The sequence below is a fragment of the Zeugodacus cucurbitae genome, chromosome 4 (genome assembly GCF_028554725.1).
Source record: "Zeugodacus cucurbitae isolate PBARC_wt_2022May chromosome 4, idZeuCucr1.2, whole genome shotgun sequence".
In the NCBI taxonomy this organism is placed as follows: Eukaryota; Metazoa; Arthropoda; class Insecta; order Diptera; family Tephritidae; genus Zeugodacus; species Zeugodacus cucurbitae.
The window spans coordinates 67,102,347-67,118,917 of NC_071669.1; the positions used below are offsets into that span (position 1 = coordinate 67,102,347).

Genomic DNA, 16,571 nt, shown 5'->3' on the forward strand with positions numbered 1-16,571 from the left:
GTATATATCTACATATGTATGTATATATGTATCTGTATGTGTGACTTGTCAATTTTATGACACCTTCGATAAGTTTATATTTCATTGGTTGCACCTTAGCAAATTCCGTTTTTATTGAAGTGCGAGAAAGTAGTTAAACACACACATCCATACATATATATGTATGTATATAAACGGCTGTTGGCATAACCTCTGCAATAGTGCAGCTATAAATTCAGAGAAGGACCTGCGTGTAAGATTTGTATATTCACTGATATTTATCAAATTTATTAGCTACATGGCATAATTTGTATGTTTACACTACAGTTTTTTGTATTTTTTATGAAACAATATTTATGTTTACACACATATGGTAAATGCATTTTTAGGTGCAAAGGTCAAGGCCATATAGTGTACATTTATGATTTATTTGTTGCTATAAAACATAGCGTGGGAATGCAGTATCACGTGAGTTGAGCTCTTCAAAAGTGATATAATTAGTTATGTTGTAGCTCTTTATGGATTCTTTCATTTTCGAGATCGAGCATAAGATATAAAAGTTTCGAAAAATCAGACGTAGAAGTTATTTTCATAGTTACAGATGAAATTTGTGGCAATTAAATATTATTATTTTAATCTCATTCCAATATAATCAATTTGGGTCATGTTGAAACGAATACTTGAGTAAATATCGGTAAACGAGGTGTGTTCAAAAAATAACGGGAATTTTGAATTTCGCACTTAGAGACCAAAATTGTAATTTTTTTTTTATTTGGTTGGCAGTTATTTTTTATGAGCTAGGCAATTTTCATTTGTAAAAACTCACACTGCGTTGCTTGTTTGTGAATTTTCGGCCAAAAACAATATTTGAACGATGCCCCAGCATCCAGACATGACTCTATTGTAACTTTTCCCTGTCTCCACAAATAAAGAGAACCTTAAAGGGCTGTCGTTTAATATTCACTGATGAGAAATCGCTGAAAGATTCAAAGACTATCCCAAAATCGAGTGTAAGATGTGTTTCGACGATTGGAAAATTAAGGAGAACCATTTTGAAGGCGACAACATTAATGTAGACGAATATATAGACTCTTTTTTCAAAAAACGAAAATTCCCGATATTTTTTGAAAATATCACATATTTTTTTCTCATACGATTTAAAATCATGCAACTTTCTATATGCTAAATAAAATAAATAATATTAAATCAATAAAATACATTTTCTTTGCATTTTATAGCAATAAATTGTGTTTATAACTGCACATGAAAATCCACTTAATAATATGAAAAGTAATGAAATTTATTAGAATGCACTTGCGTAGTAAATTGGCGCTAATTGAAAGTGAGCGTTTTAAAAATAAAAAATTATAATAAAAAATTTGAACGAAATAAAATAATATTATGGGGAACACGTGCTTAAGCAGACTTACATACATACATATCTACAATTTATCAAAACCCAACAAACAATCGATAAATATTTTGTAAAAATTTCGAAATTATTTTTTTATAATTTTCCAATTTTACTAAAATTTTTTAATAACCAGAATTGAGTTCAATTGGAGCACTATAGTTTTCTCTAAACAAAATATTCTTGCTATAATTAAAGCTCCAACATCCAAGACCCATAAATTCTCTAAGTTTTCTACTTCAGCTTCAATTTAATATAATTTAACTCAAACTTAAATGTTTATGGGGCATAACCCTACACGCCCGCCGCCGCTGAGGCACAGTAACACTTCAAAGTGACGCGAAGCGGCGTCAAGCGAGTAGAACCTGTTCAAAAAGTCTAAGTTGAACGAGAGCGTAGCTTTGATGTTCAGCTATACAGCAATGCAAGCCAATATAGATATGAGTATAGTTGTTGTTGTTGTACAGCTGCCGCTAAGTCGCTTACTTAGTACAGGTATTTGTTGTTAAACTGACAAATTTTTACTGTTTACCTACGAACGTGTATAACTGCTAAGGTAAACAATGGCAAGCGGTAAAGATCAAAAAATCATTTCAAAGCGACAAAAACAAAAACATGAAGAACAGCAGCAACGATGACGCGGAGGACAACAGCGATAGCTGAAGCAGCAGCGCTAACTACAGCGACGGCTTACTTAATAGATAAATGCGGCTTTGTAGCTTGAGAAAAGCTAAACAATAACAAATATACATTGAAATAAAACAGCAACAACAACAAAAACAAACATGATAAATATGTATGAAATGGCAATGGACACAGAGCAACGAATCTAATGCGAATAGACTGAATTGAAGTGGTTGTAAATATATAAGTTAGTGTGTGTGTGTGTGTAAGTGTTGCGATGAAATGGGAGTTAGGCAAAGCATGTGAGTTGACTTTTAAGGTTGCAGCTGAATTGTTGGGCGTTTGCACTGATGTGAAAACAACTGTTAAAATATCTGTGACGAAACCGTTTTTTTTTTAGAGTTTACACGCCGCAAATGCAATGAAGAGGGGAGACAGACAATTTCATTTTTCGTTTTTGTTTTTTGCACAAATCATTTTTGACAGCGGCAATATGTTGAAGTCACTTCACACACACACACACACATAAAAGTTCTGTTTAGCATCACAATGCAAGGATATGCGAGCGTATGAATAATTTTGACATGTAACGGCATATACATATATGTACGTATAAATATATGTATGTATGTGTACTTTGCGGTATGCGCTCAAGTACGTAGGGTCCACACTCACCGCAACCAGCAACCACAACAAATCGCTCCTGTTTACACGCAGGATAACACGACACAAAAACAATAAAAAAAACATATGTATGTATGTATGTACAGCAATAAAAACAAACAGCAACAGTTTACGAATTGTCATGTACTCGTACAACAAAATGGTTTTTCAATTAGTATTACCAGCGTAGCACGGCGCCATGAGTGCGCATGCGCATGGCAGCCATAAAGGCACGAACAAACGCACACAGGCGAAGTAACAAACTAACAAATGGCGATACAGACAATGCAAAAGTCATGCTTCTATGCCCACAAAACATGTCAAAATTATTTATTACATCAAGCCCAAATCATTTGTGAGGCGGCGACCCCTTGCACAACAAAAACAACAACAACTAAATGTGGACACCAAAAATATAACAAAAAATAGAAGGTAATAAAATTCCAACTCATAGCATTGCTGGCGCTTTAATGTCACACAGGATAATAAAAGGGAAGTTGGCAGGATGGCAGCAGCAAACCAATGAGTGCCATAGTAGTGGCTATAGGAAAAGCTATATTCATACATACATAATTATGTGGAATTATGAGTGGTAAAGAGAAATGTGTATTTATGGAAAGGTATTTTTATTGCATACAGTGTGTGCCAAAAGTATTCACAATTGTACAAATGTATATATGAATATATATTTTTTAAATTTATTATTTATTTGTTTATTAAACTTAAACAAAATTTTGTTGAAAAAATTTAAAGTATTTTTTCTTTCTGTAAAGTTCTCATATATTGCTTAACCCGACATTTAAAACCTAACTTTTAATATTATCAAAATTTAGTGGCTTAATTATTAACAAAAATATTCGGGAATTAGAAAATTTATTTTCAAAATCACCAACAGCGAATAAATATTTTGTATGATTACTTTTTAAACACACTATATTACCTATTCGCTTTTGGTTTTTGTATGGCCGCAAATACTTTTAAATACTGTTTGGTCTGTCCGCTCACAAAACTAGTGTTGGTTATCAAAAACACGCGATCAAACATAAAGTAGTAGCAATAAAAAATACAAATATACGAAAATATTAAATGTCACCCGAGAACATGGTGGACGTCAACTAGTTCAGAGTCCATAATAAACGTACATACAAATCGTATTCACACGTAAATACGTTATATCCTCGTCACTTTGTACATTTTTAATATTGTCAAATGCTTTTGCCTACAACATAATGGCTTCAGTGGCTTAATACTTGTTGTTGTTGGGATTAATATTGGTTATAAATGGTTTTTGTTGTTATTTGAACTACATTACGTTTCTGAACGTATGTATTCTGAACGTAATATATGTAGAAAGTTGAAATTTTCGAGAGCTCTCCGTTTTCAAAAGCTTTATATGTGATCAGAACAATTATCGGTGATGATATACATTACTTTTCACTAGCGTAAGATTTTTTTGCGGTTTCAGAGCTTTCAGTCAAAATAACTTATGAAAGCTGCCGCAAAAGCTTGAAATTCTCGAAAGCTTTATGCGTCATCAGTACTATTTTCCTTGATGAAATTCCAAGAATTTTGTCTAGCGTAAGATTTTTTTTCGGTTTGAGCTTCAGAGCTTTCTGTCGAAATTACATATGAAAGCTGCTGCACAAGGTTGTTGGTTTACAATTAAGTTCTACGGTATTAAAGCTTTTTAAAGTCTGTTAGAAATATTTAGAATCTCATGAAAATTAAATTTCACTAAAATATTCGAAAATATAATACATAAAAAGCACTTCAAAATATTTATAACGCCATTTGGCTAATGGCCGAGACATCGTAAATAACCTTGGGCGCCCATGATAAAAAATAAAAATTAAAATAAAATAAAAAAAGTTAAATAAAAAAACAACACAAAAAATATAAAAAATACAACAAAATTTATAACACACAAGAAATTTGAATATTTACGACTGAATTTGCTTCTTAAAATTTGTGTCGATAACACAAAATTCGTTATAAGCTTTTAAGTATAAAATATTATATTTTGAACTTTGAAAACAGCCGATGCAATAACCGCTCAGAGCGACTGGCAGCGAAAGTCAACAACATTTTCAAGCGTAATTAACATAAAAAGTCTGAAATTTATGTTTTAATTTGAATTTAATGAAATGTTTAAAGCTAAAAGCCTATTGTAGTACTAATTTATGTGAAAGTGTGGTGATTTGAGCTTTGCTTTTTTTCTTAAAGGTATATGGTATTTACAACTCATTAACTCACATTAGCTCATTTTAGCTGTTAGGTATTGAGCGCCCTCGAGTTAAACTCTAATTTGGCAAATAAGTACCGTTTCTTTGTCTAAGTTATCTAATATTCTTCGTGTCAACACCTCCGAAGAATTCGCATAATCACTAATAAATATATTTTATGATATATACGAAATATAACGCCGTTACATACACCAATACACATTTATTTGTATTTCTCTATGTATTCCTCCAGACATCTGTTCTCTTGGTTCAAGTCCAGATTAGCATTTTCATTTGTTTCGCCAAGTTTGTGCAACATTTTGCCGGTTCATAAATATTCGTAACGCTTTATGAAGCTACTAATGCAAATCTACCACATGCGCTGTCTTAACCATAAACAACAACTAACTGCTGAACTAACGTCTTCGCCAACTTCACATAGCATATAAAAATCACGAATGCCGCCGACGGCTAAATGCCAACGTTCTAATGAATATGCAGTGATTCCACAGTTATAACATAAATTTATGCCTTTTCTCTCCTCTCCTCTCTCTTTTATATGGCTAAAAACCTAAATTTATGACAGTTGTTATAGTGAGCTTTAACATAAAATTCGCGTATTTCTTAACTTAGAGGACTTAGCGGTAGTGAGCGTGGTTTTATTAATTGTTTGAATTTGTCTAGTCATTTGGGAGTTTCAAATTGTAGACTTGACATTTTTTTTATAAAAAAGCTATATTTATTTATTACCGTTAGTTGAAATTGTCGAAGTTAGGAAATTCAAATATTTTTAATTTGAAGTATTTTTTAATGTTAGAATGAGAATTAAAAAATAATAAAGCAATTGCAGCATTCTCCGCTCTTTCGTTTATGAAGTCACGAACTAATGAATTTTTCTGTCAAATGGGCTTGAAAACAAGTAATGGCACAAAACTATCGTAAACTCTATTTATATCATTATTACTAATTAGAAAATTGTATATACTTCCTCTACGCACCCAGGCACTCAGATAGCTCTAATTCCAGCTTACCACGAGTCGTCATTATTAATTGTACCAACTTATTTCATTAAATTATGTATAAAGTACTGGATTAACGTATTAACGTTAATGTTAATTTTCACTAACTGCCAACAAAGAACCCCAAAACCTCTACTATTTATATATATAGCTAGCTTAAGATTTAGATTTAATTCTACTGCTAAATTTCATACTAATCTATATTAAAATTTTCTCTTACTTCTTACAGACTGAGCTGCGTTCATGCGCGGCGTGTGGAGAGCCAATCTCGGATCGGTTTTTTCTCGAGGTTGGCGGTTGTTCGTGGCATGCCACCTGTTTGCGCTGTTGCGTCTGTCAATGCCCGCTCGATCGACAGCAATCGTGTTTCATCCGCGAACGACAAGTCTATTGCAAAGCAGACTATGGCAAGTAAGTATGAGTATTGCTAAAGCGAGAGAACGGACAGAACATACACAATAAAATATTTATTGAGGCAAAGCAGGAGATATGTAATATAATAAAATATGGATGTGGGATAACAATTGGGTAGCGCTTGATTGTGGGAATTTATCAAGGACAGTCAATTGGGTGAAAAAAGATTTCAATTTCTTGTTTCGACTAACCTCAAAATATTTGAATATTATTGATTTTTGATACTGGCAAGAAATAGAAAATTGTGTATCAGAATTTTTATGAAATATATTATTTGAAAGCTTACAAATCCAGTTTCATTACTACTTACTCGACTTACTTCCAAATTTTTCGTCAAACTTTCGTTAAAATTTCACTTCACCAAAAATTTTTTTTTCGTGCATTTAAAAAAATACTAATATTTACGCTTTAATTGCTATCTGTTTTCCTAACTGACTGGACAAATTTATAAGCAACAACAACTACAATAAAAACAACATTGAATAATTGTCATTGTTCGTCTGATATTTGTATGCATTTGTGTATTTATGTCACCTTAAATGGAAACCATATACTCAGGTGTCGTATAAATATTTTCCCACACTCCCTAAAATATAAGTGAAGCCATAGTGTATGTGCGTATGTTTGTACGAAAAGTATGATATGAAAATATTTTCGAAACTTTTAAATGTAACGCAGCTAAGAGCATTTGATTCAACACTTTAAGCTTAAAAATAAATAGAAAAAAACGCAAAGAAATAAAATAAACACACAAAGCATACGTAAAGACAACAAAAACAAAAATAATATTAAATGCAAAGCTAGTAATGTTCATAAAGTCGATTTTTCGCTTCGATTTGCCTTCACTCGCTCGCCTCAACTGTTATATACGCTTGTTTATTTTTGTTTTTGTATTATTTAAGCGTGTTTATTTAACTTTATTTTTCATGTTTTTTTTCACACACTATCTATCTACTGTCACTTTGAATTCTCAATTCCATTGAGTGGTGCGTGCATGAGTTGGTACAATTCAGCAGCGACGTCGCAGAAGGTGTCCCCAAAGTCAGTTGCGCGCCGCTGTTGCGGCCGTTTACAGCAGCCGTGTCCCCACGGACCAGTTGTTGCGACTGTGACTGCGACACACACAGACATTTGTTTGTCTGTATGAATATAAATACAATGACACATGTGGATGTGGCAAGGCACGACGCAAAGCAGTGCACGTTGGTTGTTGTTGTTTTTGTTGCTCTAAAAAAGAGATGAAACGTAAATGACTGATGCGGTTGTAAAAATATTGATTTTTCAAGCTAAGAATTTTAAGTTGATTGTTGTTGTTGTTGTCATACGCGCTGCTGATATCACTTTGGTTGTTGTTGTTACTGTTGTGCCAGCACAAATGTGCCAGTCGCACTAAATAAGCGACCAACTAAGAATAACACAGCATTATAGACACATATAGATAAATATTGTTGCTTTAATTTGAGTTTTTTTTTCTCTCGCTTTTTATCTGTTTTTATCTAAAAGATACACAATCGAGTCGATTGATGCAGATGTCGCCAAGGCGATTGAGCGCAAACACACACACTTTCCAAATGTATCCACCAGCTGAGGTGTGCGATTCGGCAGTATAAACTGCAGACTCACTACGCAGAGTGTCAAGTGTGACGAGGCGTGTAGAGCTGAGCATAAAGCTGAAATGTCAATAGAGACACACACACACACATTCATACAGACAATACAACTCACTCACTCATGCCACTTCCGGTGACAAGTGCGCGCACTTTGCGCCGCCGTCAAGCTGATTTGTGTGCTGCGACATGATTTGCTGAAACTCAAATGTGACACACATACAGACACACCTACAAACATAACTGCCTTAGTAGACATACATAGCCTCTTCAGCAATCCGTTGCTGCTTAAAGCTTAAGCTAAACACTTTAACTGCCAAACCAAACACACTTAATGGCGTGCATTGAATTTAATGCGCGTCTTAACGCCTTAATGTAGGCTGTACTTAAACTATTTTCCTGCACTTTTTAACCTAATTTTTTATTTATACTTTGACTTACTTTCATCTATTTCTTTCTGTTTTTAGACACTTTGGCGCAAAATGCTCAAAATGCTGTCGTGGCATCTCTGCAACGGATTGGGTGCGTCGCGCACGTGATCTCGTCTTCCATTTGGCGTGCTTCGCGTGCGATCAGTGCGGACGACAACTCTCCACCGGCGAACAATTTGCTCTGATCGACGATCGGGTGCTGTGTAAGGCGCATTACCTGGAAACGGTCGAGGGTGGCACCACATCAAGTGACGGTAAGTTTGACCACTTGTAGAAATATTGGAATATCTTTAAAAATTTTATATAAGGTTCGAGAATTTAAGTTTTTCTTTTTTTCAAAGTAAGGCTCTAAAGAAAATTGTGTCTGAAGATTTGAAGTTCTTCGTCTTTAAATCAGTTTCATACAAAATTCACTAAATTCATGAATATTGTATTCTCTTGGATATTTTTATTGGCTCGGCTTTAGGTATCTAGTTGAGAATCTCATTAATTTATACTAGAAGCAAAATTGGTTGAAATGTCTAATCAACTGGAATTCAAATTTGCTCATTTTATCTTTAAATGTAAGTATTAGTATATTTTTGATTTAGCGACTTTCCATTGTTCTAGTGCGTCTTTTCATGTGTTTTCACATTCACAGACATTATTGTATTACAAAATGATCAACTTAAGAGGCACCAAGTTAAGCTTCGCCTAGCTATACTTCAGTAGTCCCCAAATGTTTGACCATAGACTCAGCTATCTTGTTTGGAATTGGCTAAGATTCTGATTAAATTGGGTTTAGCAAAGTCTTAAGTGAACATTAGAACCTCTGGTACGACTTAATATTATACCAGGAGAATTCTCAAACTCGGTTGAACCTTACGACCTTTTATAAAATATACACAAAAACAGTATTAAATAGGAAATCTCAATACATGGTCAAAGTCAGAGTCATTTTTATTAGGTCGTGTTCGACCTCTTGATTTATGTATGATTTTTCGATTTAAAATTCTAAATATCTAAAATTATTACGTTTGAAGACTTTAAAATGACACTTTAAACTACAAAATAACCATCTGAGAACAGTTGCCAAACATTATCGGTATTATTGAACACACAAGTGCACGCTCACTTTAAGGCTTAGAAAACTGTAAGCGCACTGCACTCACTTGTCAAAGTAGACACTAATTCATGCAACGATTATTGAGGCCGACTTATTGTGGTGGCAATGACAAAAGTGTGCAGACATAACCGTACATGCATGCAGGCAACCATTGAAACGCACATGCAGCAGCCCAAATATGAAACACGAGCGTAACAATTCGAAAAGCACAGACGGTAGCCGTGACGAATTCGGTGTAAATGCTGTGAAAAGCCACTGCCAACGGATGTGTAGAGTCTGCCACAGACTCCATTAACAAAAACAAAAAAAAAATAAAACCATTGAACTGCCGACGAGTATTTTAGCTTGGGATTGGGTGGGCGAAACACTCGAACATTTCAGACACGTACACATATTTAGTAGCAAGCCTGACAAGAAGGATTGACTCTATGACTACATGAGGCGCACTTTAGCATGCACATTCATGCGATTTTCAGGCTTCTGGCTGTGGAAAGGATTGTGTTTGTTTGTATGTATTGGCTTCTGCACTCTGCTCAGTTAGCCACGTTTGACTAATAAGAACCATGTCAAAACAACGCATGTCAAATGTGACGTCACAAACAAGCTAACGGTTGCAAACGTTGACAGCCAAGTGCAGGCATACATATCCACACACACACACACTGACACATGTGCGCATTTGCTTTATGAGCTCGAGCTCCATCATTGACATGTCTGCCATGGCCATATGCATACGCCACTGGTCGTGGTTTTTTGCTGTGGTCAACAGCAGGGTTCTCGATGTTTATGCAATTTCCACAGCCAACCAACTTTTTCGCTTTTCCCCTCTCCCCTTCCCTCGGTTGCCCTTTTATACCTGCGCGCTGCTCACTTTTAAGCTCTAAATCGCATGCGTTTGCATGGTTTTTAGTCAAGCAAAAACAAAAGCAAAGCCAAAGCAGTCGAAAGAACAACATTACCTCATATATATAGACACATATACATATGTATATTCGTATGAGTCTGTGTTTCGAGTGCAGTTTTTGTCAACTTTACTTTGCAGTTTGCTCTAACTTAAGTACATGTGTTGTATGTATGTGTGGTTGTGTATAGAGTCCCTCTAATACACACATTACTTAATAGCGCACCAGCTTAGTATCCTCTGCTCTGCAGTGTACTTATGCACTCGTATTATCATATTTTGTTTGTAATAGGCGCAAACGTTGAGGCCTACAAAAGCTTAAAAGTGCCAGTTTTATGTCATTTGCTTCTACGCCACTTTGCCGGTTGTGTGCAATAATTTTGGTTTTAAACGCTTCGTGCAGTGCTCGGTGTGCTTAAATGCCCTCAAGGCAAGTGCAGTGCTTAAATGCAATTTTAAGTGGTTTTCTGCAGAGACTTTAAGTCGTTGGTGGCTTAGAAGAGTGGGCGGAAAAGTTTTGAATTTCTGAAAAATATAAGATCGTGCGATCAAATGACTCTCTCTCTCGTGAAAGAGAATATTTAAGAAGTAAAACAAAAAACTAGATTCTTTAATATCTTGGAAAAATGTTGTTTAATATCTTTAGAGCTGTTTATAATATGTTTTGAGCCTCGACATCTTTCTGGGATTCAGAAAACCATTTTAAAGTGATGGAATTCGCTTAGGGTCATTCTTCTAAAAGCATTTGATAATGAATTTAATTTAGTTGTGTTGATGAATAGCTTCCAAAAAGCAAGTTCTCTGCAAACCCAAAAAAATTGTCAAAACCACAAAGAGGGCAAATTTTATGAAAACAGCATTAAAAATTCTATATCACTGTTAGTCGTTACAAATTATGGTTATTGGAGACCATTAACAAGAAAATCCTTTCAAAAATGTTGATCGGATTCAGGCGAATATCACTTAATTCTTTCAGCAAAGTCTTTCATAAACATATTTGAACATCGTATGTTTGCGACTTGTGTCTACGAGTTCATTAAGCACTCGTGAGAACTCTCATAGAGTCTCTATTTTCAATACAAAACTCATGAAGAAACCAGTCTTGATATATAATATACAGTGATTGCCGTTTTGAGAACCTAAACCGAGTTCCAAGTTAATAAAAATGGCGAATCGAACGGCAGAGGTGGCTAATCAAATATGGAGTAATAAAATAAATTATATTACAAAATTAGTTTTAAGAAAATTTTCCAAATTTTATAGAGTCTAATCTTCATTCTTTCGAAAATTTAAGTTCTCGAATATTACGCACACTTCTTTATACAGTTTAGTGGCTCTATATACACTTGTTTACCAAAATCTAACGAAGTTAAATTTTCCGTCTTGCAAAGACATATGTACATGGCGCCACCAAGGCCATTCACAATGCACTCTCGTACAAACAATCTGAACAGAATTCCAACGCTAGTAAAATTTCAATATAAACTCAGTGATAACAAAATACTAAAACACGAAAAAAAATCTATTTATAACAATTCTTAGAATATTTGAGAATCTTTGCAATCATATAATCACACTAATAACAATTTTTCTTAAATGTTTATTTCCATTACCGTTAATCCACACTCGGTCATCGCAATTTCGGGCATTCAACAATTCTAATAACGATGTTGCGACTGCTGCTTCTGCTGATAACTCTATCGATTATCTTGATTATATTTGCGCCGGCGCTTCGTTCTCCATACACACACAACTTTTGTTGCATCAACAATTCCACCCAACAGACGGCTGTGATGGCGATGGTTATCATAAAAGTAAAACGAAACGCGTACGCACCACCTTCACCGAGGAGCAATTGCAGGTGCTGCAGGCCAACTTTCAGATCGACAGCAATCCGGATGGACAGGATTTGGAGCGCATCGCCTCGGTGACCGGTCTCAGCAAGCGTGTAACGCAAGTTTGGTTTCAGAATTCGCGAGCGCGACAAAAAAAACATATTCATGCTGGTAAGAATAAAAGTAAGTAGTTGTTGTAGTTGTAGTTGTAGCTGTAGTTGTTGTTTAGTAAAAGTATTCTTAAAAGTGTGCATTTGCATGTCTGCTTGTTTGTTTGACTATTGCTGGCACTTAGCATAGAAATGGTTAATAGACGGCTTAATAGTTAAATTCATGTGAGTGAGGTGAACCCAGTAGTGAAATGAACTAGTTCAAAACTGCTTTGCAACTGGTATGAACGAGCTTTCAATGCTAGTCAGGGAACTATATTACAAAACGATCTTCCAATAAAAGTCAACGGTCAGTTATTGGTTAGATAACTAGTACTGGTTTGCTCTTTTTCGGAGTAGTCCATTTTCAGTTAATTTTTTTTATAGCTTTATTTCAAAAAATAGAAGAACATTTTTAAGTTGAAGTATTATGAACTAGTCCAAATGTAACTAGTCCTCAAATAACCACTCTCAGGACCAGTTATAATTTTTCCTACAGCATAAGTGTCTGAATATGATAATATTCTTTCACTTTACTTTTCGCTAGAGTTCAGTACTAGCTAATCGCTTCTAAAAAGCACGGCGCCAGCGATTTTGCTTATCACATAAATTGGACAATATGCATATCCGACGGAGTCTTTGGCGGTTTTAAATTTTTTTATTAATACATATATAATATAAACATAAAGTGTAATCGTGTGTTGACAGCGACGACCTTCGACGCAGCTAATGCCAATGATGCCATCTTGTTAAGGCGCCACAGGAAATTATGACACTTAGTAGTGGTTGCCTTAGCGAATTTTATTTCTATACGCACTAGGGGAACTGCCATTAGTTGGGTGCATAGCGAGTTGGTTGAAAGAATGTTGTAATTAGAATATAGTAATTGTAGCGAGCATAGTATATGATAGAAAAATGTTAATGAAGAAAAAACTTTAGAAATATCGAAAGGAATTCCGCTAGAAAATATGTATTATTGAAAGTTGAGATAATATTCTGAAGCTTTTTAGTGTGAATTTTGAAATTTTTGCATTGAAATCCTTTGTAATCTAACCGCTTAAACCCCATAACTCTTGCCTACTTCCATAATAAAAATAACTATTACATAGTCTATATTTAAATAGCGCTGTATTTATAGTTCTTAAATCTGCATGAATAGTTGTTTTAACCAGTTGGCTCCCATTAATATCTTTAACAAATATATTTCAGTAGCAAATTTCGAAAACATCATTTTCTAAAAATCTCTTCACTTTAATTTACAGTGCGTGAACCCGAAGGAAGCTCATTTGCCCGCCATATTAACCTGCAGTTAACGTATTCATTTCAGAATAACCAGAATGCTATGCACCTGAACGGCAACTCAAAAGGATTATATCCAGCGCATGGTGAGTTAAAAATTTTTAAATTAATAATAATAATTTAATTATTTTTACTAAAAAAATAAGAATATTTTTTTATATACTGGAATGCTTTACTAGAAGAATGTGGTAACACAAAAATTCATATTTTTTAGTTTACCATAAAAAATTGTATTCTTCGCGTTATTAAAACATTATAACGGTATCTTTTAATCTCATATTGGTGGATTATTTAATTATTTTTCCTTTAATCTTTGAAAAATGGTATTTTTATGAGTATTTTCTACATTTTTATCTTTTTGATTTAACACATTCTTCTCGTAAATAGTCAAAATATATTTTTTTACTCTATATTATCATTTATTTTATTAAAATAAAATAATAATATATTATAAATACATTTTATAAAATTCATACATACAAATAAAGAAGTTAATATAATTCAAAACTTTTTTTTAAATAGTAACAATTGGACTAGCATAATTTATTTTCTAGCATTATATTACAATTTCATAATTTTGGAATTTTTTATAATTTTATTTTTTTAGAAGAATTAGTTTACAATTTTATATTAGCTAAATTCCGCAAATAACCCATTTCCATACTTTTTCGTATCATTTTAGAATCGTCCATGGATGAACTATCCCAGGACTCGAGTGTGCATTGCATGCAAAGCGAGGTGTGACTGGAGCATTTGAACCACCATTAAAGCGGGCATACATACAAAAATATGTTCAAAACTTTTGGTGGAATCGGAAATACAGCTACACACACACATACGCTCATATAATTAAGTGCGCACCTAGGAAATCACATTTCGCAGGAATTTGTGTTTAAAAGCACAGAAATTTGAAAACTCAAACCCAGTTAAACACGTAAAAAATCAAAAAACGTCCTAACCTAGTCAAAATTATGAAAACAAAAACAAAATAATTGTAAACAAATTAAATATGGAATTTGAGAAACGTCCAAGAAAATGGCTAACTGCAAATGGTAAGCAAAAAACGAGACGCGAACAACTATGCCAAGCAATTCTTATGCCCGGTGGCCAGTATTACATGTGAAATATATTTCATTATTTTTTCGAAACTTACAGTGAAGTTAAATTTTATTTTAATTTGAGATTTTTTTCTTTTATAAAAAATTAAAATAATTAAAATCCAATTTTGGTACAAAAAATTAATAATTTTGTAGAAAAAAACTAATAATTTTGTCATAAAAAAATTTAAATAAAATTGTACTTAAATTCCTTTAACTTTCCGAAAATCATGAAAGTCAACCTTGAAGAGCAACACAAATCAATTCTAACTTTAGGCTCAGCAAAAAACAACACTAAATATTTATAAATAAATGATAATTATATAATAGTAATTATCGTGACGCAACCAGTTCAATTGAGTGCCGCTGCCGCCGGTTGCTGTGTGCACGCTCAAAGTGTGCCAATACATACAAACACATATGCGCCGCCGCAGCGTCGTCATTTCCATGTAAAAAAGTTAACTCACCTTAACGCTAACATTCCTTAATTGTAATTTAAGATTTCCTTAGAATTTACTTTAAATCAATTATAACTGTTAAGTTTAGCAAAACAAACAAACCAATCTATATATAGTATATGTATGTACACACACTTAACTAGGACCCTGTAAATAAGACCTCGTTTGCACCTGATAGAAAAAAATCATAAAAATTAAAAAAAAAATACATTCACACACACACATTTAAGATCTGCATAAATTTAGGTTTGTATATACATATAGTTGAGCTAGCGTATACGCCTAAAATTAGTTAATAAAAAGAAAAAAAAATATTTTTTTCTCACTAAAATATTTTTAAACTTATTTATATATATTATATGTATAACTGTGTATGTACCTTATTCATAATCACTTTGACTCACACAGCCTACACTTGTACGTTTGTATGTATTAAAGCTTCGTAACGCCTTTCTGAAAATCTAACATTAAGCTATTGTAAAATATTTAATGTACATACATACATACATACTTACATGCACACAGCCTACACTTGTACGTTTGTATGTATTAAAGCTTCGTAACGCCTTTCTGAAAATCTAACATTAAGCTATTGTAAAATATTTAATGTACATACATACATACATACTTACATGCAGACATGTATGTTAATTGCATATACTTATATAATATTATTAAAAAAATTGTTATTGTTTATTTCTTGTTTTTTAAATTTGTAAACAAATAAAATTATACTCTAACTTATAATTAAGTTGTACACCAATGTATAATAGAGAGAGCATTAATTGTAAATTGAGTATACTTGCCAACATTATGTAATATTAAAATAAAAAATGAAAGAATACTAAACAAATTATAAAGAATCTAAAAGCTAGTTAACACAAATTATAAAATACAAAACTAAATACAGAAAAAAAAAACTATTAAAAGAATTTTTAAAAGAAATATTTAACAAATGTGTTGTTTATTGTGCCATAAAGCGGGTGTATTCGTAGACCATACATAACCTCAAATTTCTAGATTTTGTATTTGGACAGCGAAGTAATTTTTCATAATACTGGTTTTGAACACCACCTACAGATCACTTTTAATTGCAATACCGTGATTTCCCTATTGAACTAAGTGTCGGCAGGATTAAATCCGGCCATCGAACTTAGCGTCTTGTTGTGAAATTATTGCTGGGCTGATTTCGAGGATGATTGTTGACCTTTATATTCCTTACATTAAGCTTTTTTTTTGCATTTTCCGTTTTCTAACGGACCGGAACACAGTTCAAAATTTCTTGGACCAACAAAATAAATATTTTAAAAAGTCCCACACGAATTTTACATAATCCGAATAGAACTTTATTGAGATC

General features: G+C 33.3%; 1 protein-coding gene across 2 annotated transcripts in view; it reads left to right on the forward strand.

Moving 5' to 3' along the window:
- Awh (LIM/homeobox protein Awh) overlaps positions 1–16,159 on the forward strand; it is a 40,277-nt gene extending 24,118 nt beyond the window's left edge. Inside the window, exons 2-6 of one of the 2 annotated variants that reach the window (XM_011188034.3) lie at positions 6,148–6,329; positions 8,407–8,624; positions 12,161–12,382; positions 13,623–13,745; positions 14,342–16,159. In XM_011188034.3, the coding sequence (XP_011186336.1) occupies positions 6,148–6,329; positions 8,407–8,624; positions 12,161–12,382; positions 13,623–13,745; positions 14,342–14,403 (807 nt within the window). In that variant the 3' untranslated portion in view covers positions 14,404–16,159. Of the gene's footprint in view, positions 1–6,147; positions 6,330–8,406; positions 8,625–12,160; positions 12,395–13,622; positions 13,746–14,341 lie in introns of both variants that reach the window. The other variant, XM_011188026.3, reaches the window with a different exon arrangement.
- Positions 16,160–16,571: the final 412 nt, after the last annotated feature.